Consider the following 25,096-nt stretch of genomic DNA (forward strand, 5'->3'; position numbering starts at 1 on the left):
CTGTGTGCAGAACATTGATTTAAACATAGAAAACATAAAGACATTAAAGTATATTGCAGAACTGCTTGCGATCACAAGCCCTGTTTAAGCGCGGTCATAAGTCATATATATTGGATATAATGAAGTAAAATCCATGACTAATAGCCCGTTACCATATACCCAGTTACCTTTCTATAATACTGTTATTTCTTTCCAATTCATATGATACGCTCTTCATTTGATCTCGCAGTTTAAGCATTCTAGGGAGGAAGACAGACAGATATTTCATTGGTTACATTTACCATATGGCAGGAAGACACCTATATAAGCTCATTATATATATATATATATATATATATATATATATATATATATACACACACGCTCATCATATTGTCAGTTCACTTTATATCCTTATAGCTTCCTATCTGTATGATGGTTGGAGCTTCATCTTTCTAAATCCCCTGAATAGATTTTGAAGGCGTTTTCCAGGCTTTCAGAAATGATGGCCTGTTCTCCTGAACACGTATCCTAGTGCTTCTAAACGGAACACAGCTGCGTTACTCAGAACAGCCGAAAAGTAAACCACCAGAGCGCCAAGTACCCTCCAAATAGCTGATTGGCAGGGGTGCCAACCCTCTACAGAACCAATATTGATGGCCTTTCCCAAAAAAGATTAGATTACTATGAGCTGGGCCTGCCAACTTCAGAGGGACAAGCTAACCAGCTACTATGTATGGGAGGGGGCTTTATACCCTCCCAGCATTACACAGTGCAGAGACGGACGGATGTATCACAATGATATTTAAAATACATTCATTCACACAAAAAACAAATAAATAACATCTTTACTATATTCCACAAATGAATAAAGTGAGGACTAAATGTCACCTGAGCGGAATACCTCTTTAAGAATAGGACAATGTTAATCTCCGCTATAATATAACGTAACTCACCTAACCGTGAGCTCCTGCTGTGCCGGACCGTGGTACGAGGAGACCGGGCTCTGGTTGGGTTGTACTAGGACAGTCTGTTGCATTCTTTGGGTTAATCGGTCCACAGTCTGAAAAGGAATAATAGGATGAGTAGTTTTTCCCCATGCGGCATGCTACAAGCACTGGTCTGATCCAACGTATGAGGAGAAGGTAACCTAGGATGGAAGCTGGAGCAGTGATTTCCTATGGACATCAGACTCATCTCTTCTCATACTGAGCGAGCAGACAAGCGGGCAGTGATTCCTCCGTAATGGGAGCGGTAGGAGGTGGTAAGTAGCGGGGGCTCTGTCGGGGTCGGTTGGCTTGTGCCCTGGGTGACAGGACCCTTTAAAGTTATCCTGTCATTTGTAATAACTTAAAACATCAAGTTACTGATCGCACTGGTTCTCACTCCTAAGACCCCCTGTGATCCTGAGATAGAGCTGGGGGAATCCTGCAGCAGCAAATGCCTCTCCTAAGGTTACAATCAAATCGCATTTGCTCCATTACAACTGATGGAGTGATCGAGTCAGATGTGACTGACAGCCGGGGAGAGATGCCTGTGACTGACAGCCGGGGAGAGATGCCTGTGACTGACAGCCAGGGAGAGATGCCTGGGACTGACAGCCGGGGAGAGATGCCTGGGACTGACAGCCGGGGAGAGATGCCTGGGACTGACAGCCGGGGAGAGATGCCTGGGACTGACAGCCGGGGAGAGATGCCTGGGACTGACAGCCGGGGAGAGATGCCTGTGACTGACGGGAGAGATGCCTGTGACTGACAGCCGGGGAGAGATGCCTGTGACTGACAGCCGGGGGAGAGATGCCTGTGACTGACAGCCGGGGGGAGATGCCTGTGACTGACAGCCGGGGGGAGATGCCTGTGACTGACAGCCGGGGGGAGATGCCTGGGACTGACAGCCGGGGGGAGAGATGTGACTGACAGCCGGGGGGAGATGCCTGGGACTGACAGCCGGGGGGAGAGATGTGACTGACAGCCGGGGGGAGAGATGTGACTGACAGCCGGGGAGAGATGCCTGGGACTGACAGCCGGGGGGAGATGCCTGGGACTGACAGCCGGGGAGAGATGCCTGTGACTGACAGCCGGGGAGAGATGCCTGTGACTGACAGCCAGGGCGAGATGCCTGTGACTGACAGCCGGGGGGAGATGCCTGTGACTGACAGCCGGGGGGAGATGCCTGTGACTGACAGCCGGGGGGAGAGATGTGACTGACAGCCGGGGGGAGATGCCTGGGACTGACAGCCGGGGGGAGAGATGTGACTGACAGCCGGGGGGAGAGATGTGACTGACAGCCGGGGAGAGATGCCTGTGACTGACAGCCGGGGAGAGATGCCTGTGACTGACAGCCAGGGCGAGATGCCTGTGACTGACAGCCGGGGGGAGATGCCTGTGACTGACAGCCGGGGGGAGATGCCTGTGACTGACAGCCGGGGGGAGAGATGTGACTGACAGCCGGGGGGAGATGCCTGTGACTGACAGCCGGGGAGAGATGTGACTGACAGCCGGGGGGAGATACCTGTGACTGACAGCCGGGGGGAGAGATGTGACTGACAGCCGGGGGGAGATGCCTGTGACTGACAGCCGGGGGGAGAGATGTGACTGACAGCCGGGGGGAGATGCCTGTGACTGACAGCCGGGGGGAGAGATGTGACTGACAGCCGGAGGGAGAGATGTGACTGACAGCCGGGGGGAGAGATGTGACTGACAGCCGGAGGGAGAGATGTGACTGACAGCCGGGGGGAGAGATGTGACTGACAGCCGGGGGGAGATGCCTGTGACTGACAGCCGGGGGGAGAGATGTGACTGACAGCCGGGGGGAGATGCCTGTGACTGACAGCCGGGGGGAGAGATGTGACTGACAGCCGGGGGGAGAGATGTGACTGACAGCCGGAGGGAGAGATGTGACTGACAGCCGGGGGGAGAGATGTGACTGACAGCCGGGGGGAGAGATGTGACTGACAGCCGGGGGGAGATGTTGCTGCTGCTGCTATAGATTCTCCTGGGATCACAGCGGGTCTCAATGTCAAAAGTTACTACAAACAACAGTAATTACACACCTATATACCCCGGCAGTTACACACCTATATACCCCGGCAGTTACACACCTATGTACCCCGGCAGTTACACACCTATATACCCCGGAAGTTACACACCGGCAGTTACACACCTATATACCCCGGCAGTTACACACCTATATACCCCGGCAGTTACACACCTATATACCCCGGAAGTTACACACCTATGTACCCCGGCAGTTACACACCTATATACCCCGGAAGTTACACACCGGCAGTTACACACCTATATACCCCGGCAGTTACACACCTATATACCCCATATATAGTCCATCAGGTTCAACCTAGGGAAACCCTACTGTGTTAATCTAGAGGAAGGCAAAACCCCCCATAAGGCAGATGACAATTGCCCCATCACAGGGAGAAAATTCCTTCCCGACTCCAATGACCATCAGAATAATCCCTGGATCAGCGTCCTATCACATGTAATCTCATGTCCGTAACTTGTAATATATTCTGAGAGAAAAGCATCCAGGCCTCCCTTGTACTTATATAATGAATCGGCCATGACAGCATCGTGTGGCAGAGAGTTCCATAGTCTCACTGTCGTACAGTAAAGAATCCGCGTCGATGCTGATGGTGAAATCTTCTTTCCTCTAGACGTAGAGGATGCCCCCTTGTCATGGTTACAGGTCAGGAGTAAGGAGACCACTACAAAGATCTCTGTACTGTCCATACATAAATTTGTACATTGGGATCAGATCGCCTCTGATCGAATGATCCCACTGAGCTGTCAGATCTCGGGTGCTAGTATAGCAGAGCCCAACACAGCACAGCAAAGTGCAGAGCAGAGTAGCACAGCACTGCTGGCCAGAACAGCCAATGATTGTGGTGTGCCCGCCCTCCACCTAAAAGCAGAAAGTGAAAGCAGGCTCGGCGCATGAAGAGGGGTAAGTTTGGCAGCTGAGAATACCCCTTTAACTGGAAGCTGTAATGGTTTAAAATTAATGATTTCTCCAGTCTGACACAATGCTCTCTGCTACCACCTCAGTCAATGTCAGGAACTGTCCAGAGCAGGAGAGGTTTTCTATAGGAATTTGCTGCTGCTCTGGACAGTTTGTGACATGGACAGAGGTGGCAGCAGAGAGCAATGTGTCAGACTGGAGAAAATACACCACTTCCTGCAGAACATACAGCAGCTGATAAGTACTGGAATATTTTTTAATAGAAAGAGATTACAAATTTATATAACTTTCTCACACCAGTTGATGGAAAAGAAAAATATTTTTTGCCGGAGTACTCCTAGGGGTTGTCCCATTGTTACAAGTTATCCCCCATTCTCTCTATGGGAGCTGCCAGAGATAGTGATAGAGTACATCGTTCGGCTATCTCCACTGCTCCCATAGAGACTGATGTGCGTCTCACTATTTCATTCTGATGGGGCTCTGGTCCCTGGTCTTGAGATAACGGGGGGTTCCAGGTGACAATCGGACAGTTAGGATAGGGGATAATATGTAATTGTGGGACAACCCCTTCAAAGTCAATGACAATATGTGTATTACCGTACATTGTTAACAGACTCTTCATAACTCCGCAGGTCTTGAACACAGGCGGCCAGATATCCATTCACAATTCCTAAGTGATTCTGAATTTCAGTGATTGTCCTGGCAGGGAAACAGAGAACCATCTGCTTAACCTGGGCTGTCATCTCATATCTCCTCCGTAACATACAACCAGAAGTAAGCAAAAACTTTCATAGCGCAGAAATCATTATTCTTTATCTTACGGAAAAAAATATTTCATGACTTAAATTATGGCAATGGGAATATATGGAATGGAATATGACAATGGGAATACAGTGGTACCTTGGTTTAAGAGTAACTCGGATTGGGAGCGTTTTGCAAGAAGAGCTCACAGTTTTCAAAATTGTAACTTTATGTAAGAGCATTGCTTTGGTGTAAGAGCTCCCTGTACTGGGTGAGAGGGGGAGTGGGGGAGGGGCAGGGTCTGCATAGCGGGGTCTACAGCCCTGTACACTGACCCAGGAAATCTCCCTCACCTTTCAAATCACAGCATATCCACTTCAGGCTGGGGCTTACATCAGGGGACAGGACTGTGGATGTAATCTCTTCATATCTGTAACCCCTCTCTCCCCGGACAGAGAGTGCTGCATGCAAGTGCCCACATCTTCCCTGCTCATTCCTTCATGCTCCCTGCAGTCTCTGTCAGCCCTTGTGTTTCCCATCCTCTCCATTGCTGCTATAATGTGCCTGCACTTATACTCAGCTATACACATTGCTGCTATAATGTGCCTGCACTTACACTCAGCTATACACACTGCTGCTATAATGTGCCTGCACTCACAATTAGCTATACACACTGGTGCTATAATGTGCCTGCACTTACACTCGGCTATTCACACTGCTGTATATAAAGTTTCTGTCACTGTCCTCCTGCACAGCTCTGTGATTGTCACTTCCTGATTGGTCCATGCTGAACACACACCCTTTCCCCATTGCTGTCATGTGACCACACAGACCTCTGACAGCAGCCCTGCTTCTCTATTCCAGCCTGTTGTACAACACTACTGCATTATGGGGATCTGGAGTTCTATCCTGTATTTACAAACTGCTGCTGTTTTTTAGGTTTATGCTCTTACTATACATTACATTACACATGCTGATTGCTATACTCTACAGTAACTTATACTATCACATATTCAGCTGTTTCTCATTGTTTGTTTCAATTGTTTTACCTGTTATTCAGAATAAAAAAAATATTTTTGGGGTGTGGAACCAATTGTCTGCATTTCAGTGATTTCTTATAGAAAAATTTGCTTTGGAACAAATTCTGCTCGTAATCCAAGGCACCACTGTATATGGAATGGGGATTTATGGAATAGGAATATACTGTATGAAATGGGAATAAATGGAATGGAACCCAAACCTTCCCATTGGGGCCTATAGCATGAATGCATTTCTCCCTGCACACTTACCTCATCCTGCTGCTGTGTGCCGACAGAGCCGCTTGGTATTTCTGCACAACGTCCTCTTGAAATATGGTCAGAACTTTCTTGGCCAAATTACCTAAATTTATTCTGGGATTAGATTGGAAGAAGGAAAATAAAGAAAATATTACACAATAAAAATGTCATTTAAGTTTATGGAAAAAGTTTATTCCAAACAGTTACTTACTTATCCAACTTATGTATCTGTTCATCATTGTACGAAAGCCCTTAAACACGGAAGAAACACAGTCATACATGTTACAGCATGTAATACACATGTACATATACATGGCTCCTAATAGAACATACCACCCATTAAAGGGGAACTCTCATCAGGTAAGACCAATCTAACCGGCTCATATGTCCCCATCGCACAAAAGACCCAGAGGATGAAGGCATGTCTCTTACCTTCATCCTTGGCTCTGTTCTGTGCACTTACTTGTTCACTCCACTGTCCGGTAAGACCATTAGGAACCCTGCCCCCCCCCTTAGCGCCAATCCACTCCCGACTGACCTGAATTGCCGCTATGGGGTCGGGCAGTGATCCTAACCGAGGGGTAAACCAGACCAAGGTGTAAACGACTAACGGGAACGGCACCAAGGATAACAGACAAACCCCTCCTCCGTGCAATTCCCATATCACTTAGTACCAGCCAAATTAGTTCCAAGTTGAATTTGAATCACAAATTGTTATAATTAACATATTAACCATTTCACGACCTGGGGTCATTAATGCCTCAATGCCCAGGTCGTGATTGGACATCAGCTTATGGGATCATAATGATCTCCTCTGCTCTGTCCCCTGCCGCTGTTACTATCTTGTATTAGTGGCAGGGGAGAGAAGGGAGGGTGCAGAGGTCACGGGCCCCCGCCGGCTTCCGTAGCCTGGAAACCAGTAGCCTGAGGCTTCCAGTTTCCATGGCTACCATAGGGGCTCTGCGATCAGTTCGCAGAGCCCTGATGGACACCGGAGAGAGAATTCTCCCTCTGTAGAGGGAGAATTCTCTCTCTGGAGCCCTATAGATGCTGCGGTCTTGCTGACCGCAGTATCTATAAGCGCGTCTTCGGTGCTGAGGGTCCCTGGCTATCACAGCTCCTACGCCTGTGTCATCCTAGAGTGTTAATTAACATCGCTGCAGCCTCGGGCATAGGCTGCAGCGACATTAATTAACAGTGGAGCGGCGGGAGATGGTTAAATATCTGTACACTGTGGATTTTGCAAGTTTTCCCACATACAAAGAATGGATCAAAAAAAGTCCTGAAAATGAAACCTGCATGAATTCTGGCTCTCGCACACCTGTTAGATTTTCATTAGGAAGCTCCTCCTACTCTGCACTCATTACCTGGATTAACTGCACCTGTTTGATCTTGTTACCGGTACAAAAAACACCTGTCCACACACTCATCACACTCCAACCTCTCCACCATGGCCAAGACCAAAGAGCTGTCTAAGGTCACTAGAGACAAAATTGTAGACCTGCACAAGACTGGGATGGGCTATAGGACAATAGGCAAGCAGCAGGGTGAGAAGGCAACAACTGTTGGTGCAATTGTTAGAAAACAGAAGAAACACAAGATGACTGTCAATCTTCCTCGGTCTGGGGCTCCAAGCAAGATCTCGCCTCATGGGGTGAGGCTGTGTTCACACATGCAGTAACACAATTAAAATGCAATGTGAATGCATCATTTATTTGCAGTAATTAATCATTTAATTGCTGTCCAGCCATCCTTCATTGCGTTAATATTAATGTGTGTGAACATACCCTAAGTATGATGGTTAGGAATTAACCTAGAACTACACGGGAGGTCCTGGTCAATGACCTGAGAAGAGCTGGGACCACAGTCTCATAGATTTACTATAACTACCATTACTAACACACCACACCGTCATGGTTAATAATCCTGCAGGGCACGCAATGTCCCCCTGGCCAGGCCGGTGTGACATCACCAATGACCATCTGGATGATCCAGAGGAGGCATGGGAGAAGGTCATGTGGTCAGATGAGACCAAAATAGGACTTTTTCATATCAACTCCAAGGAGAAGGAAGAAGGATGAGCACAATTCCAAGAACACAGTTCCAACTGTGAAGCATGGGGAGTGGAAACATCAAACTTTGGGGGCTTCAAAACTGACAAGATGACTGCACTATATAGAAGGGAGGATGGATGGTGCCATGTATTGATGTATGTATGTATCCCTGTATCCATCCCCTCCTTGTTTATCCCCCTTCCCTGTATCCATCCCCTCCTTGTATATCCCCCTTCCCTGTATCCATCCCCCCTTGTATATCCCCCTTCCCTGTATCCATCCCCCCTTGTATATCCCCCTTCCCTGTATCCATCCCCTCCTTGTATATCCCCCTTCCCTGCATACATCCCCTCCTTGTATATCCCCCTTCCCTGCATACATCCCCTCCTTGTATATCCCCCTTCCCTGCATTCATCCCCTCCTTGTATATCCCCCTTCCCTGTATCCATCCCCTCCTTGTATATCCCCCTTCCCTGTATCCATCCACTCCTTGTATATCCCCCTTCCCTGTATCCATCCCCTTCTTGTATATCCCCCTTCCCTGCATCCATCCCCTCCTTGTATATCCCCCTTCCCTGCATACATCCCCTCCTTGTATATCCCCCTTCCCTGCATACATCCCCTCCTTGTATATCCCCCTTTCCCTGTATCCATCCTCTCCTTGTATATCCCCCTTCCCTGTATCCATCCCCCCTTGTATATCCCCCTTCCCTGTATCCATCCCCTCCTTGTATATCCCCCTTCCCTGCATCCATCCCCTCCTTGTATATCCCCCTTCCCTGCATCCATCCCCTCCTTGTATATCCCCTTTTCCTGCATCCATCCCCTCCTTGTATATCCCCCTGCCCTGTATCCATCCCCTCCTTGTATATCCCCTTTTCCTTTATCCATCCCCTCCTTGTATACCCCCCTTCCCTGTATCCATCCCCTCCTTGTATATCCCCTTCCCTGTATCCATCCCCTCCTTGTATATCCCCTTTTCCTGCATCCATCCCCTCCTTGTATACCCTCCTTCCCTGCATCCATCCCCTCCTTGTATATCCCCCTTCCCTGTATCCATCCCCTCCTTGTATATCCCCCTTCCCTGTATCCATCCCCTCCTTGTATATCCCCTTTTCCTGCATCCATCCCCTCCTTGTATATCCCCCTTCCCTGTATCCATCCCCTCCTTGTATATCCCCCTTCCCTGTATCCATCCCCTCCTTGTATATCCCCCTTCCCTGCATACATCCCCTCCTTGTATATCCCCCTTCCCTGCATCCATCCCCTCCTTGTATATCCCCCTTCCCTGTATCCATCCCCTCCTTGTATATCCCCCTTCCCTGCATCCATCCCCTCCTTGTATATCCCCCTTCCCTGTATCCATCCCCTCCTTGTATATCCCCTTTTCCTGCATCCATCCCCTCCTTGTATATCCCCTTTTCCTGCATCCATCCCCTCCTTGTATATCCCCCTTCCCTGTATCCATCCCCTCCTTGTATATCCCCCTTCCCTGTATCCATCCCCTCCTTGTATATCCCCCTTCCCTGTATCCATCCCCTCCTTGTATACCCCCCTTCCCTGCATCCATCCCCTCCTTGTATATCCCCCTTCCCTGTATCCATCCCCTCCTTGTATACCCCCCTTCCCTGCATCCATCCCCTCCTTGTATATCCCCCTTCCCTGTATCCATCCCCTCCTTGTATATCCCCCTTCCCTGCATACATCCCCTCCTTGTATATCCCCCTTCCCTGTATCCATCCCCTCCTTGTATATCCCCCTTCCCTGCATACATCCCCTCCTTGTATATCCCCCTTCCCTGTATCCATCCCCTCCTTGTATATCCCCATTCCCTGTATCCATCCCCTCCTTGTATATCCCCCTTCCCTGTATCCATCCCCCCTTGTATATCCCCCTTCCCTGTATCCATCCCCTCCTTGTATATCCCCCTTCCCTGCATCCATCCCCTCCTTGTATATCCCCCTTCCCTGCATCCATCCCCTCCTTGTATATCCCCTTTTCCTGCATCCATCCCCTCCTTGTATATCCCCCTTCCCTGTATCCATCCCCTCCTTGTATATCCCCTTTTCCTTTATCCATCCCCTCCTTGTATACCCCCCTTCCCTGTATCCATCCCCTCCTTGTATATCCCCTTCCCTGTATCCATCCCCTCCTTGTATATCCCCTTTTCCTGCATCCATCCCCTCCTTGTATATCCCCCTTCCCTGTATCCATCCCCTCCTTGTATATCCCCTTTTCCTTTATCCATCCCCTCCTTGTATACCCCCCTTCCCTGTATCCATCCCCTCCTTGTATATCCCCCTTTCCTGTATCCATCCCCTCCTTGTATATCCCCTTTTCCTTTATCCATCCCCTCCTTGTATATCCCCCTTCCCTGTATCCATCCCCTCCTTGTATATCCCCCTTCCCTGCATCCATCCCCTCCTTGTATATCCCCCTTCCCTGTATCCATCCCCTCCTTGTATATCCCCCTTCCCTGTATCCATCCCCTCCTTGTATATCCCCTTTTCCTGCATCCATCCCCTCCTTGTATATCCCCCTTCCCTGTATCCATCCCCCCTTGTATATCCCCCTTCCCTGTATCCATCCCCTCCTTGTATATCCCCCTTCCCTGCATCCATCCCCTCCTTGTATATCCCCCTTCCCTGCATCCATCCCCTCCTTGTATATCCCCTTTTCCTGCATCCATCCCCTCCTTGTATATCCCCCTTCCCTGCATCCATCCCCTCCTTGTATATCCCCCTTCCCTGTATCCATCCCCTCCTTGTATATCCCCTTTTCCTGCATCCATCCCCTCCTTGTATATCCCCTTTTCCTGCATCCATCCCCTCCTTGTATATCCCCCTTCCCTGTATCCATCCCCTCCTTGTATATCCCCCTTCCCTGTATCCATCCCCTCCTTGTATATCCCCCTTCCCTGTATCCATCCCCTCCTTGTATATCCCCCTTCCCTGTATCCATCCCCTCCTTGTATATCCCCCTTCCCTGTATCCATCCCCTCCTTGTATACCCCCCTTCCCTGCATCCATCCCCTCCTTGTATATCCCCCTTCCCTGTATCCATCCCCTCCTTGTATATCCCCTTTTCCTTTATCCATCCCCTCCTTGTATACCCCCCTTCCCTGTATCCATCCCCTCCTTGTATATCCCCCTTTCCTGTATCCATCCCCTCCTTGTATATCCCCTTTTCCTTTATCCATCCCCTCCTTGTATACCCCCCTTCCCTGTATCCATCCCCTCCTTGTATATCCCCCTTTCCTGTATCCATCCCCTCCTTGTATATCCCCTTTTCCTTTATCCATCCCCTCCTTGTATATCCCCCTTCCCTGTATCCATCCCCTCCTTGTATATCCCCCTTCCCTGCATCCATCCCCTCCTTGTATATCCCCCTTCCCTGTATCCATCCCCTCCTTGTATATCCCCCTTCCCTGTATCCATCCCCTCCTTGTATATCCCCTTTTCCTGCATCCATCCCCTCCTTGTATATCCCCCTTCCCTGCATACATCCCCTCCTTGTATATCCCCCTTCCCTGCATCCATCCCCTCCTTGTATATCCCCCTTCCCTGTATCCATCCCCCCTTGTATATCCCCCTTCCCTGTATCCATCCCCTCCTTGTATATCCCCCTTCCCTGTATCCATCCCCTCCTTGTATATCCCCTTTTCTTTTATCCATCCCCTCCTTGGTTGAACTTGATGGACATGTCTTTTTTTTCAACCGTATAAATTATGTAAGTATGTATAGATTTTGGCCAAGAACCTGCTTCCCTCAGTAATATGAAGATGGGTGGTGACTGGGTCTTCCAGCATGGCGTGGCCGCCAGTCTCCACACCTGAACCCAATAAAAAATCTTTGGAGGGAGATGAAACTCAGTGCTGCCCCCAGTGACAGCCCCGGAACCTGAAGGATCTGGAGCAGAGGTGTATGGAGGAGCGGGGCACAATCCCTGCGACAGTGTCTGCAAACCTGGTCAAGAACTCCAGGAAAGGTCCGACCTCTGTAACTGCAAACAAAGAAACTTCTCTTCTTATATTGTATCCAATCCTTATTCCATGGAATAAAATGCCGAATAATTGTAAATGATAGATTCTGTCTCTCACAGGTGACGTGTACCTACCATCTGTATTACACACCTCTCTATTACTTGTAGGTGGGAAAACGTGCAAAATCGTCAGCGTATCAAATAGGTATTTTCCCCAATGTATAAGGCAGAGAAGCTGGGTCTGTATTCGGGGACTGGCTTCATAGCCGTAAGTCTAGAAGATCCAGGGTTAGACTAACTAACATCATACTCCGGATAGGCGATCCATCTCTAATCTGCAGGTATATGTAACCAATCGGCTATTTGTCTGACGCTCCTCCATACACAGAGCCAGAAGCAGACGGATCCACACAACATCTAGACACTTTGTACTGAACAGCTGCCATTCAAGTGAATAGGATGTGATGTGCATGGATTACTACACAATGCATAGAGCGGAGGATAGACCATCAATAGACCCTTAATCACTGATAGTTGGATATACAGCACCTCTATAAGTGCTATATTGTATAGTATAATGTACAGTATATATATATCTGCACTCACTTGGATTATGTTTTCGCTTCTTGAATTGCTTGAAGATTAATTGCATCCTTTGTAGACAATGCTTCATACGATCAATGCTAGATACAAACATATTACTGCGGCTGTTACACTACATTGCTGCATGGGTCACTTGTGCTGTTACTAACTCACACTATGCTCATATATACTGTACAAATCTACATAACACACTACGGTAATATATACTGTACATATCTACATAACACACTATGCTCATATATACTGTACATATCTACATAACACACTATGGTAATATATACTGTACATATCTACATAACACACTATGCTCATATATACTGTACATATCTACATACACTATGCTCATATATACTGTACATATCTACATAACACACTATGGTCATATATACTGTACATATATACTGTACATATCTACATAACACGCTATGGTAATATATACTGTACATATCTACATAACACACTATGCTCATATATACTGTACATATCTACATACACTATGCTCATATATACTGTACATATCTACATAACACACTATGGTCATATATACTGTACATATCTACATAACACACTGCTCATATATACTGTACATATCTACATAACACACTATGCTCATATATACTGTACATATCTACATAACACACTATGGTAATATATACTGTACATATCTACATACACTATGCTCATATATACTGTACATATCTACATAAGACACTATGCTCATATATACTGTACATATCTACATAACACACTATGGTAATATATACTGTACATATCTACATAACACACTATGCTCATATATACTGTACATATCTACATAACACACTATGCTCATATATACTGTACATATATACTGTACATATCTACATAACACACTATGCTCATATATACTGTACATATCTACATAACACACTATGGTAATATATACTGTACATATCTACACACACTATGCTCATATATACTGTACATATCTACATACACTATGCTCATATATACTGTACATATCTACATAACACACTATGCTCATATATACTGTACATATCTACATAACACACTATGCTCATATATACTGTACAAATCTACATAACACACTATGCTCATATATACTGTACATATCTACATAACACACTATGCTCATATATACTGTACATATCTACATAACACACTATGGTAATATATACTGTACATATCTACATAACACTATGCTCATATATACTGTACATATCTACATAACACACTATGGTAATATATACTGTACATATCTACATAACACACTATGGTAATATATACTGTACATATCTACATAACACACTATGCTCATATATACTGTACATATCTACATAACACACAATGCATATATATACACATTGGCTGGGTTCACACTACGTATATTTGAGGCTGTATGTTTGAGGCTGTATAGCAACCAAAACCAGGAGTGGATTAAAAACACAGAAAGGCTATGTTCACATAATGTTGTAATTGAGTGGATGGCCGTCATTTAATGGCAAATATTTGCTGTTATTTTAAAACAACGGCTGTGGTATTGAAATAATGGCCGTTATTTACTGTTATATGGCGGCCATCCACTCAATTTCAACATTGTGTGAACAGATCCTTTCTGTGTTTTCAATCCACTCCTGGTTTTGGTTGCTATGAGGACCTGACATGAGGACCAAATACTGCCTGAAATATACATAGTGTGAACCCAGCTTATATATATATATATATATATATATATATATATATATATATATATATATACACTGTAACACACTATGCTCATATATACTGTCACACACTATGGTTATATATACAGTACAGTGAGGCTCCAATACTAATTATTATTCGCATGCATGGGCTGTATAGTACTATGTTTTCAGCTGCCTTGCGGCCTCATTGTCTCTTATGATATAAATGAATGTGGTTTTCTTTCTAGATCAGTGTGACGTATACCTGCGGCTCAGTGTGATGCATACCTGCGGCTCAGTGTGATGTATACCTGCGGCTCAGTGTGATGTATGCCTGTGGCTCAGTGCGATGCATGCCTGCGGCTCAGTGTGATGCATACCTGCGGCTCAGTGTGATGTATGCCTGCGGCTCAGTGTGATGTATACCTGCGGCTTCCTGGTATAATATTACCTGGTGTCCAATCGAATATGATCTTGATCTTTTGTAACTTCTAGAAGTAAGAACCTGAGCAGACTGTCATTGTCGGGATTGGGAGAGCAGCCAGACAGAGTGTTTCTTATCTGCAACAAAATACAAGGATCATTTCTACTGCGGTAACTGTAAGAGATGTAACCTGAGCGTGCTGGGGTCCGACCGAACCTGAGCGTGCGACATTTGATGAAGAAGATGGATGCAGCCCTAGGGAGTCCTGGTCAATACTGTAGTGACACGGTATGGGCCCCTAAGTATTGCACCTGCGTAAGGTAAGTCCCTCGGGTTCACACAAGTAGGATGAGGTATCCACTGCAGTTAGTGTTTTTCTTACTAGTAGAGATGAGTGAACCTGGAGCATGTTCGAGTCGATCCGAAACCGATCGTTCAGCATTTGATTAGCGGTGGCTGCTGAACTTGGATAAAGCCCTAAGGCTATGTGGAAAACATGGATATAGTCATTGGCTGTATCCATGTTTTCGAGACAACCTTAGAGCTTTATCCAAGTTCAGCAGCCCCAGCTAATCAAATGCCGAGCGTTCGGGTTCGGATCGACTCAAACCCGAACCCGGTTCGCTCATCTCTACTTACTAGGTGTCACTGTTGTGTTTGTACGTAGCTTATCTTGTGCAAAAATATGCACAAGCCAAAAGACAGAAATGGCTGCACATCGCACCCATGGCTGACACGAAAGCTTATTTAGCTACATTTAAAACCAACATCAGAAGTTAGTATATAATTTGGCCAAACCATATTGCCTCATGTACCACGTGCAGGTCTTCTGATACACATGAGTCCCTAACCAAAAAACATTGTCAGCGACCACAATCCCCACAAAACGTGCGCAAGCAGAGAAGGGGGGCCACGGAATGGCCCTGCAACCCCATTGTCATAGGACCAGACCCTAAAGGGCCCCCCTTTTCCTTGTGCAAAGCTGAAGGAAGAGAAGGGGTTAAGTGTTTTATGTCACATGTTATGTCTGGTCCAGTCACAGGTGCAGGTGCTTTTCCTCCTTTCTCTGGCCTATCTCCTATTCTCTTTATCTCTGCACACACACAGCCCACCAATCACAGACAGGGTTAGATTGATCCCTCTAGTGAGGACTTAGTTCCTGGTGGGAGGAGTTAGTCAGTCTGTAGTTTAGTTTCAGTGTGAGAGGGAGACACAACGCAGACAGATCTCCGCAGAAGCTAAGCCAGAGACTGGCTTTGGCCAGGTCCTCTAGCAAGGACACAACTAGACAAACCCGTTTTTTCCTGATGAGCACCAGAACCGCTATGCAGTGCTAGAACTCTACAGGGGGAGAGAAGCCATATAGGGATCACCTTGTCCATGCCAGGAATTTCTCTACAACGTGCAGGGCAGTCACCTTAGGTGTCATAGGAACTGACCCCCGTGGAACAAAGGTACGAAACGTCTACGTATTCCACTGAGCAGCGCAGGACAACTGGGAAGTCTCGGGAGTTTGCTTAGCCCAAATAACAAGGCCTGGGACTCGTATTATCCACCTAGGACGGGTAGCCCGCAACTAAAGAGCATAAGGCGGTCAGACTAAAAGTCATCTGTGAGTACGAGTATTCTCTATCTCTTCTTCTATACGCCTCTACTGTTCTGGCAGAGTACACGTCTACCTTGAACAAGGCCCCTCTGGCAACTCCTCTTCTCTACTATCTCAACTGCAAAGCACCTTTCTCCTTATAGCACCTGGTCTCCACCAGCACCTGAGTTATTGCAAGATTGTATCTTCTGTATTGCACTGGACTGTAGTACCACCACAAGTACTATTCCTGTATTGCACTATGTTTCTCCTGAGTAAACTGTTCTATTTTGCTAAAGTACTGGACTCTGGCTGGCTCTTTGCGCACTCGCACCCACATACAACTGTACACTTGGGTTCCCACACCGCTCCAGGCTACAGTGACAAGTACCCAAGAGACCCTAGACCCACTAAGCTACCAGACCACCGTACCAGCTGACCCGGCAGGGAGATCACTAACACCAAAATCACTCAGGCCCCCGCACCGCAGATACAACCTATGGTCTGTGGCTGTATCCATGTCCGTCAGGCAGCCTTAGGGCGGCAGCCAAAGTCTTCAGCCACCGCTAATCACATGCCGCACACTCAGGTTACATTTCCCTCTAGTGACACTAAAAGGAAGACTAATAGCATGTTAGAAGAACATCACTATTCATATAGGTAGTAATGAGAGCTGTGGTTCACTGGGGTGGGTACTGGGTACATAGGTAGTAATTAGAGCTGTGGTTCACTGGGGTGGATACTGGGTATATAGGTAGTAATGAGAGCTGTGGTGCACTGGGATGGGTACTAGGTACATAGGTAGTAATAAGAGCTGTGGTGCACTGGGGTGGGTACTGGGTATATAGGTAGCAATGAGAGCTGTGGTGCACTGGGGTGGGTACTGGGTATATAGGTAGTAATTAGAGCTGTGGTGCACTGGGGTGGGTACTGGGTACATAGGTAGTAATGAGAGCTGTGGTGCACTGGGATGGGTACTAGGTACATAGGTAGTAATGAGAGCTGTGATGCACTGGAGTGGATACTAGGTACATAGGTAGTAATGAGAGCTGTGGTGCAGTGGAGTGGGTACTAGGTACATAGGTAGTAATGAGAGCTGTGGTGCACTGGGGTGGGTACTAGGTACATAGGTAGTAATGAGAGCTGTGGTGCACTGGGGTGGGTACTAGGTACATAGGTAGTAATGAGAGCTGTGGTGCACTGGGGTGGGTACTAGGTACATAGGTTGTAATGAGAGCTGTGGTGCACTGGGGTGGGTACTGGGTACATAGGTAGTAATGAGAGCTGTGGTGCACTGGGGGGATACTGGGTACATAGGTAGTAATGAGAGCTGTGGTGCACTAGGGGGGATACTAGGTACATAGGTAGTAATGAGAGCTGTGGTGCACTGGGGTGGGTACTGGGTATATAGGTAGTAATGAGAGCTGTGGTGCACTGGGGTGGGTACTGGGTATATAGGTAGTAATGAGAGCTGTGGTGCACTGGGGTGGGTACTGGGTATATAGGTAGTAATGAGAGCTGTGGTGCACTGGGGTGGGTACTGGGTATATAGGTAGTAATGAGAGCTGTGGTGCACTGGGGTGGGTACTGGGTACATAGGTAGTAATGAGAGCTGTGGTGCACTGGGATGGATACTAGGTACATAGGTAGTAATGAGAGCTGTGGTGCACTGGGGTGGGTACTGGGTACATAGGTAGTAATGAGAGCTGTGGTGCACTGGGGTGGGTTACGGGTACTAGGTACATAGGTAGTAATGAGAGCTGTGGTGCACTGGGATGGATACTGGGTACATAGGTAGTAATGAGAGCTGTGGTGCACTGGGGTGGATACTGGGTATATAGGTAGTAATGAGAGCTGTGGTGCACTGGGGTGGATACTAGGTACATAGGTAGTAATGAGAGCTGTGGTGCACTGGGGTGGGTACTAGGTACATAGGTAGTAATGAGAGCTGTGGTGCACTGGGGTGGGTACTGGGTATATAGGTAGTAATGAGAGCTGTGGTGCACTGGGTATATAGGTAGTAATGAGAGCTGTGGTGCACTGGGATGGATACTAGGTACATAGGTAGTAATGAGAGCTGTGGTGCACTGGGGTGGGTACTAGGTACATAGGTAGTAATGAGAGCTGTGGTGCAGTGGGGTGAATACTAGGTACATAGGTAGTAATGAGAGCTGTGGTGCACTGGGGTGGGTACTAGGTACATAGTTAGTAATGAGAGCTGTGGTGCACTGGGATGGATACTAGGTACATAGGTAGTAATGAGAGCTGTGGTGCACTGGGGTGGGTACTAGGTACATAGGTAGTAATGAGAGCTGTGATGCACTGGGGTGGGTACAAGGTACATAGGTAGTAATGAGAGCTGTGGTGCACTGGGGTGGGTACTGGGTATATAGGTAGTAATGAGAGCTGTGGTGCACTGGGATGGATACTAGGTACATAGGTAGTAATGAGAGCTGTGGTGCACTGGGGTGGGTACTAGGTACATAGGTAGTAATGAGAGCTGTGATGCACTGGGGTGGGTACAAGGTACATAGGTAGTAATGAGAGCTGTGGTGCACTGGGGTGGGTACTAGGTACATAGGTAGTAATGAGAGATGTGGTGCACTGGGGTGGGTACTAGGTACATAGGTAGTAATGAGAGCTGTGGTGCTTTGGGGTGGGTACTAGGTACATAGGTAGTAATGAGAGCTGTGGTGCACTGGGGTGGGTACTGGGTACATAGGTAGTAATGAGAGCTGTGGTGCACTGGGGTGGGTACTAGGTACATAGGTAGTAATGAGAGCTGTGGTGCACTGGGGTGGGTACTAGGTACATAGGTAGTAATGAGAGCTGTGGTGCTTTGGGGTGGGTACTAGGTACATAGGTAGTAATGAGAGCTGTGGTGCACTGGGGTGGGTACTGGGTACATAGGTAGTAATGAGAGCTGTGGTGCACTGGGGTGGGTACTGGGTATATAGGTAGTAATGAGAGCTGTGGTGCACTGGGGTGGGTACTGGGTATATAGGTAGTAATGAGAGCTGTGGTGCACTGGGGTGGGTACTGGGTATATAGGTAGTAATGAGAGCTGTGGTGCACTGGGGTGGGTACTGGGTATATAGGTAGTAATGAGAGCTGTGGTGCACTGGGGTGGGTACTAGGTACATAGGTAGTAATGAGAGCTGTGGTGCACTGGGATGGATACTGGGTACATAGGTAGTAATGAGAGCTGTGGTGCACTGGGGTGGATACTGGGTATATAGGTAGTAATGAGAGCTGTGGTGCACTGGGGTGGGTACTAGGTACATAGGTAGTAATGAGAGCTGTGGTGCACTGGGGTGGGTACTAGGTACATAGGTAGTAATGAGAGCTGTGGTGCACTGGGGTGGGTACTAGGTACATAGGTAGTAATGAGAGCTGTGGTGCACTGGGGTGGGTACTGGGTATATAGGTAGTAATGAGAGCTGTGGTGCACTGGGTATATAGGTAGTAATGAGAGCTGTGGTGCACTGGGGTGGGTTACGGGTACTAGGTACATAGGTAGTAATGAGAGCTGTGGTGCACTGGGGTGGATACTAGGTACATAGGTAGTAATGAGAGCTGTGATGCACTGGGGTGGGTACTAGGTACATAGGTAGTAATGAGAGCTGTGGTGCACTGGGGTGGGTACTAGGTACATAGGTAGTAATGAGAGCTGTGGTGCACTGGGATGGATACTAGGTACATAGGTAGTAATGAGAGCTGTGGTGCACTGGGGTGGGGGCTAGGTACATAGGTAGTAATGAGAGCTGTGGTGCACTGGGATGGATACTAGGTACATAGGTAGTAATGAGAGCTGTGGTGCACTGGGGTGGGTACTAGGTACATAGGTAGTAATGAGAGCTGTGGTGCACTGGGGTGGATACTAGGTACATAGGTAGTAATGAGAGCTGTGGTGCACTGGGGTGGGTTACGGGTACTAGGTACATAGGTAGTAATGAGAGCTGTGGTGCACTGGGGTGGGTACTGGGTACATAGGTAGTAATGAGAGCTGTGGTGCACTGGGGTGGGTACTAGGTATCCTGTAGCATTGCTCTAGACTGATCATTCGGCATTTGATTACCAGTGGCTGGATGCACCCTAGGGAGTCCTGGTGGATAGAGCCATAGGCTGTATCCAAGTTTCCAGGACTCCCTGGGGCTGCATCCAACTTCTTCAGCCACTGATAGTGACTGATCAGACTCCTGCACGCTCGAGTTGCGCTCTTCTCATCATCCGGCCCCATAAGAACACAATTCGGCTGCTGATAGTTATAAAATCCATCTCTAAACCATCACCGGCCCCTCAGTAACTGATAGGTATGAAAGATAGTGGCTGAAAACATTTATCTGCTGTATATGAGGACAGGGCCCCAATACCTACTCAGCCCGGCTTAGCTACACTGGTTGCACCAATGATATGCCCCCCCACCCCCCAGAGGATTGTGGGTGTTTTTAATATTCATGCAATCAAAATTCAGCCTTTACCATATACCTGGGCTGGGGAAGTGGACGTTCTCTGTTTACTGACTAATAGAGATGAGAGAACTTGCACTATTTTAACCCCTGAGGAAGGTGGATGCAGCCCGGCGACTACCTGGAAAGCATGGATTCAGCCATAGGCCATTTGGTAGCTATATATATATATATATCTATCTATAGTGATAGACCCAACTTTCCCAGGCAAGGTGTGTATAGAGTCTCCCACTCTGTACTGAGGGTCCTTTTACACAGACAGATTACTGAAGCCAAAGCGAGGAACAGACTATGAACAGAGAACAGGTAATAAAGGAAACACTGAGATTTGTCCTCTTTTCAAATCCATTCTTGGCTTTGGCTTCAAAAATCTGTCAGATAATCTGTGTGTGTAAAAGGGCCCTTACAATTCCAAGCAACAACATACAAGTAATATGATACCCCACAGGGCTGTAGTTTGTATGGATATAAAAAGTAATTAAATATATATAATATATTATTCTGGTTGTTTAGCCGTATAGTTTATTTACATGTATTGGTGTGTTATGGCATTATGGCAATGTCAGTGCACATTTTATTCATTTATTTATAGTTTAATGTTAGTGCACATCATTTATTTATAGTTTACACTTATAGTTTTGATTTTGTAGTAATAAATACATTTGAGTCATTTCATTAGTATTTCATTCTATTTCCAAGGGGTTATTTCCTTTTCCACCCTTACTTACATCCATTCACTATTCTATTTCCATTCTTAGTTTAGCAGTAGTCCCTCTATATGAGCTGATGTCCACTGCCCGGTTCCAAGTTGGCGCGCATGCGCGGACGCAGGCGCTTTTGCGATACTTTTCAATTATTTTTCTAAGTTCGCGCGCACGCACGGATCTTGGCGCAGGCGCTTTTGTGCTATCTGATAACTATTTCTCTAAGCTCGCGCGCATGCGTGAGTGACGTCACTTTGACTCGTCGGTTCTGAGATGACGGACGCGATATGATGAGGTAGGCAGTATTGTTTGTGATTGGATATCGGCGTGTGTGATGCGCATTGGTTCAGCACCTGGATTTTTGGGCGGTACACTGCAGTGACGTTATGCAGGTAGGGATAGGTGTCTGGATGTAAGGTAGAGGGGTGGGGTTTTTTTTTTTTTTTTTTGTCGGTATGTGCAACCAGATTGGTCATTGTTTGCTTCCGCCCATACACCTGATTGAGTACCTAGGTATAAAAGATCAAACGACGCCAGGGACACCGCCATTTGCCCTACACCTGAAGACGCTCCGTTATGGAGTGAAACTAGTTGTGGAGGCGGTGTTTTGATTTTAAGTCTACCTATACAGTCATATCTAGCCTAGTTAGTCTGCAGCCTAATTGAGCTTACGTGTATCACTTTTTAGTGAACATATATACATTGATTTGTGACTGTTTGGTAGTAGTTTTAATCACACATTTTCACGTCAATTTCTTTATTCATTATTTAATAAAAGTTACGTTTTATTTGTCATTCAGGGATATACTGCAGTGTTATCCAGTCACAGTATGGTATACCTGTTGTGCCCTGTATATACATGTACTGTATAGATGGAGTAGGGGGTCCTGTATATACATGTACTGTATGGATGGAGTAGGGGGCCCTGTATATACATGTACTGTATAGATGGAGTAGGGGGTCCTGTATATACATGTACTGTATAGATTGAGTAGGGGCCCTGTATATGCATGTACTGTATAGATGGAGTAGGGGGTCCTGTATATACATGTACTGTATAGATGGAGTAGGGGGTCCTGTATATACATGTACTGTATAGATGGAGTAGGGGGTCCTGTATATACATGTACTGTATAGATGGAGTAGGGGGCCCTGTATATACATGTACTGTATAGATGGAGTAGGGGGCCCTGTATATACATGTACTGTATAGATGGAGTAGGGGGCCCTGTATATACATGTACTGTATAGATGGAGTAGGGGGTCCTGTATACATGTACTGTATAGATGGAGTAGGGGGTCCTGTATACATATACTGTATAGATGGAGTAGGGGGTCCTGTATATACATGTACTGTATAGATGGAGTAGGGGGCCCTGTATATACATGTACTGTATAGATGGAGTAGGGGGTCCTGTATACATGTACTGTATAGATGGAGTAGGGGGTCTACCAGTTATTACTGTGGATGTTGTGAGGCAGCTTCCCTAGCAACCATTGCTCCCTGTGAAAATGAAAGCAGTAATCCTATTGGTTGCTAAGGCTCCAACTGCCGTGTCTGCTGCAGCTAATTATATCACCTGTGTTTGCAGTGAGGAGATTTTCCCATTCATCTCTATGAGGCGCCTCTCTTTCCCCTCCCCCTTCCTCCTGTACATCTGGCGGGGACGGGACCTTCGCAATAACCTTCCCGGGCACCCAATGTATCTGTGGGCCAAATTTGGGGTCAAATGGTTCAGGCGTTTGGAAGTCTATAGAGGACAGACAGACAGACAGAAGGCCAGCCAGACAGACAGACAGACAGACAGGCTTTGATTTTTATGATATAGATCTAGGAATATATTCAACAGTCAACTTACTGACTGTAACTTCTTCCGAGCGTCCCCTTGATCCTGGTTATCTGTGGCGGATTCTTTATAGGCAGCATTGCATCTGTAACAAGGGCAGAAGAACATTTCTATATATATATATATATATGTGTGTGTGTCTGATTCCATCCATTCTGAAAAGTCAATACCAGAGGCTGAGAACTTCCATTAGTTACCAAACCAATACAGGTAATCACTTAAAGGGGGGGGGGGGGTCTTTCATATATCATTTATAGATATAAATAATAATGATCTCTATAAGGTCTCTGAAACTCTAGTAGGGTAGAGCACCAAAACCTTCCATAAAGCTCAAACAGGAGTTGTGATCGCAAGCAGTTTTGCTAAATACTTGATTTATTTTTGCTTGCATTGTATGGTAAGCTCTCCTGTCACACAGCACCAAAACCTCTGTAACCACACAGTGCATTAGAATTTTCCTAAGGTAATTGCCCTCAGCTTATACACAACCTGCATATATAATGTTGATTTAAATGGGTACTCCGGCGGGGGGGGGGGGGGGGGGCATTTTTTCCCTGGGACTGGGGAGGAGGTGGCTGAGGGTAACAACGTCCACTCACCTCTTCGTTTCCCGGCTGCTTCCTGGTGTCTGGGCCCGAGATGATACGTCTCAGGTCCGCTCAGCGAGTCAAGGACAGAGGCGGGATCTGAGCAGACTCAGAAAGGATCCCACCTCCGTCACTGACTGGCTGAGCGGACCTGAGACGTCACGTCACGGGCACGCGTCAGACACCAGGAAGCAGCCGGGAATCGGGGACCGGAGCGCCGCGATACGGGACCCGCAGCTGGTGTCGGGAAAAAAATGCCCCCCCGCCGGAGTACCCCTTTAACCATAGAAAAGCAGGTACATTGCCAAGCTTGAACTGCTCGGTTTTGGCACTGCCCTCCAGAGCCGATTGTGTTTGAGAGCAGAGGTATTGCTGTATGTATTTTCTGCAGATCTCCCTGGTGCTGGCCTGTTATATACGGCCGTCACTATAGACAGTACCCGCCCAGCAGGGCATCCTTACAGTCTGGAGTTCCTGCTCTCAATGGTGCACATGCAGTTATAGTAGGACATCACGGCGGATTTCTTCTCCACGATCCTGTGGCGTTCTGCCTTCAGATTCTCACTGCGAGGAGACAAATAATCTGTCACATTATAGCGAGCACATAAGAGCATATGTACGGAATCATCATTGTGCTGCAGAAATCCGTACGGACTGAGCGCCCCTTAGTGGTAGCTACACTTTATTACTAATGGTTGTGTGCTATTATCTCATAGCATATACTTTGCACCTGTTTAGCAGCTCCTGTATACAGCACGGCACTATAGTAGTATCACTCACATGAGCCAGTATGTTCCTCGCAGTATAAATTCTTGACACGCCAAAAGCAACTCAGTCACTCGCAACGTCTGGTAAACGGCGCTGACAACGTTCTGCAATAGGATAGATATTTGTCACCCTCATTTTAGGTCTGGTAGGGAGTCTTTACCCCTTATTGGGGCGAGAATACACCACTTCCTGCAGGACATACAGCAGCTGATAAATCTTGGAAAACAAGATTTTTTTAGTAGAAGTAAATTCTTTACTTACTTTAGAAACAGAACAATCGATGGGGACGTCCACCGTGGGCAGAAGCCTAGGAAAATCAAACGCAGCTGGAAAGAGAATGGAAAGTCCATCAACCAGTGCGATCATACTGCAATAGTAAGTGATCAGAACAGATTATAAAGAGAGCAGATTCCTCTG

General features: G+C 47.0%; 1 protein-coding gene across 1 annotated transcript in view; it reads right to left on the minus strand.

The window, feature by feature from the left end:
- IKBKE (inhibitor of nuclear factor kappa B kinase subunit epsilon) overlaps window positions 1-25,096 on the minus strand; it is a 50,644-nt gene that overhangs the window by 2,370 nt on the left and 23,178 nt on the right. The window contains exons 10-20 of the mRNA XM_069944394.1: window positions 24,941-25,005; window positions 24,692-24,783; window positions 24,374-24,475; window positions 23,337-23,409; window positions 14,747-14,856; window positions 12,614-12,690; window positions 6,184-6,223; window positions 5,985-6,086; window positions 4,557-4,653; window positions 936-1,042; window positions 168-239 (exon numbers count right to left, since the gene is read on the minus strand). Coding sequence (XP_069800495.1) covers window positions 168-239; window positions 936-1,042; window positions 4,557-4,653; window positions 5,985-6,086; window positions 6,184-6,223; window positions 12,614-12,690; window positions 14,747-14,856; window positions 23,337-23,409; window positions 24,374-24,475; window positions 24,692-24,783; window positions 24,941-25,005 — 937 coding nt within the window. The remainder of the gene's footprint in view (window positions 1-167; window positions 240-935; window positions 1,043-4,556; window positions 4,654-5,984; window positions 6,087-6,183; window positions 6,224-12,613; window positions 12,691-14,746; window positions 14,857-23,336; window positions 23,410-24,373; window positions 24,476-24,691; window positions 24,784-24,940; window positions 25,006-25,096) is intronic.

This window comes from Dendropsophus ebraccatus, chromosome 11 (genome assembly GCF_027789765.1).
Source record: "Dendropsophus ebraccatus isolate aDenEbr1 chromosome 11, aDenEbr1.pat, whole genome shotgun sequence".
Lineage (NCBI taxonomy): Eukaryota > Metazoa > Chordata > Amphibia > Anura > Hylidae > Dendropsophus > Dendropsophus ebraccatus.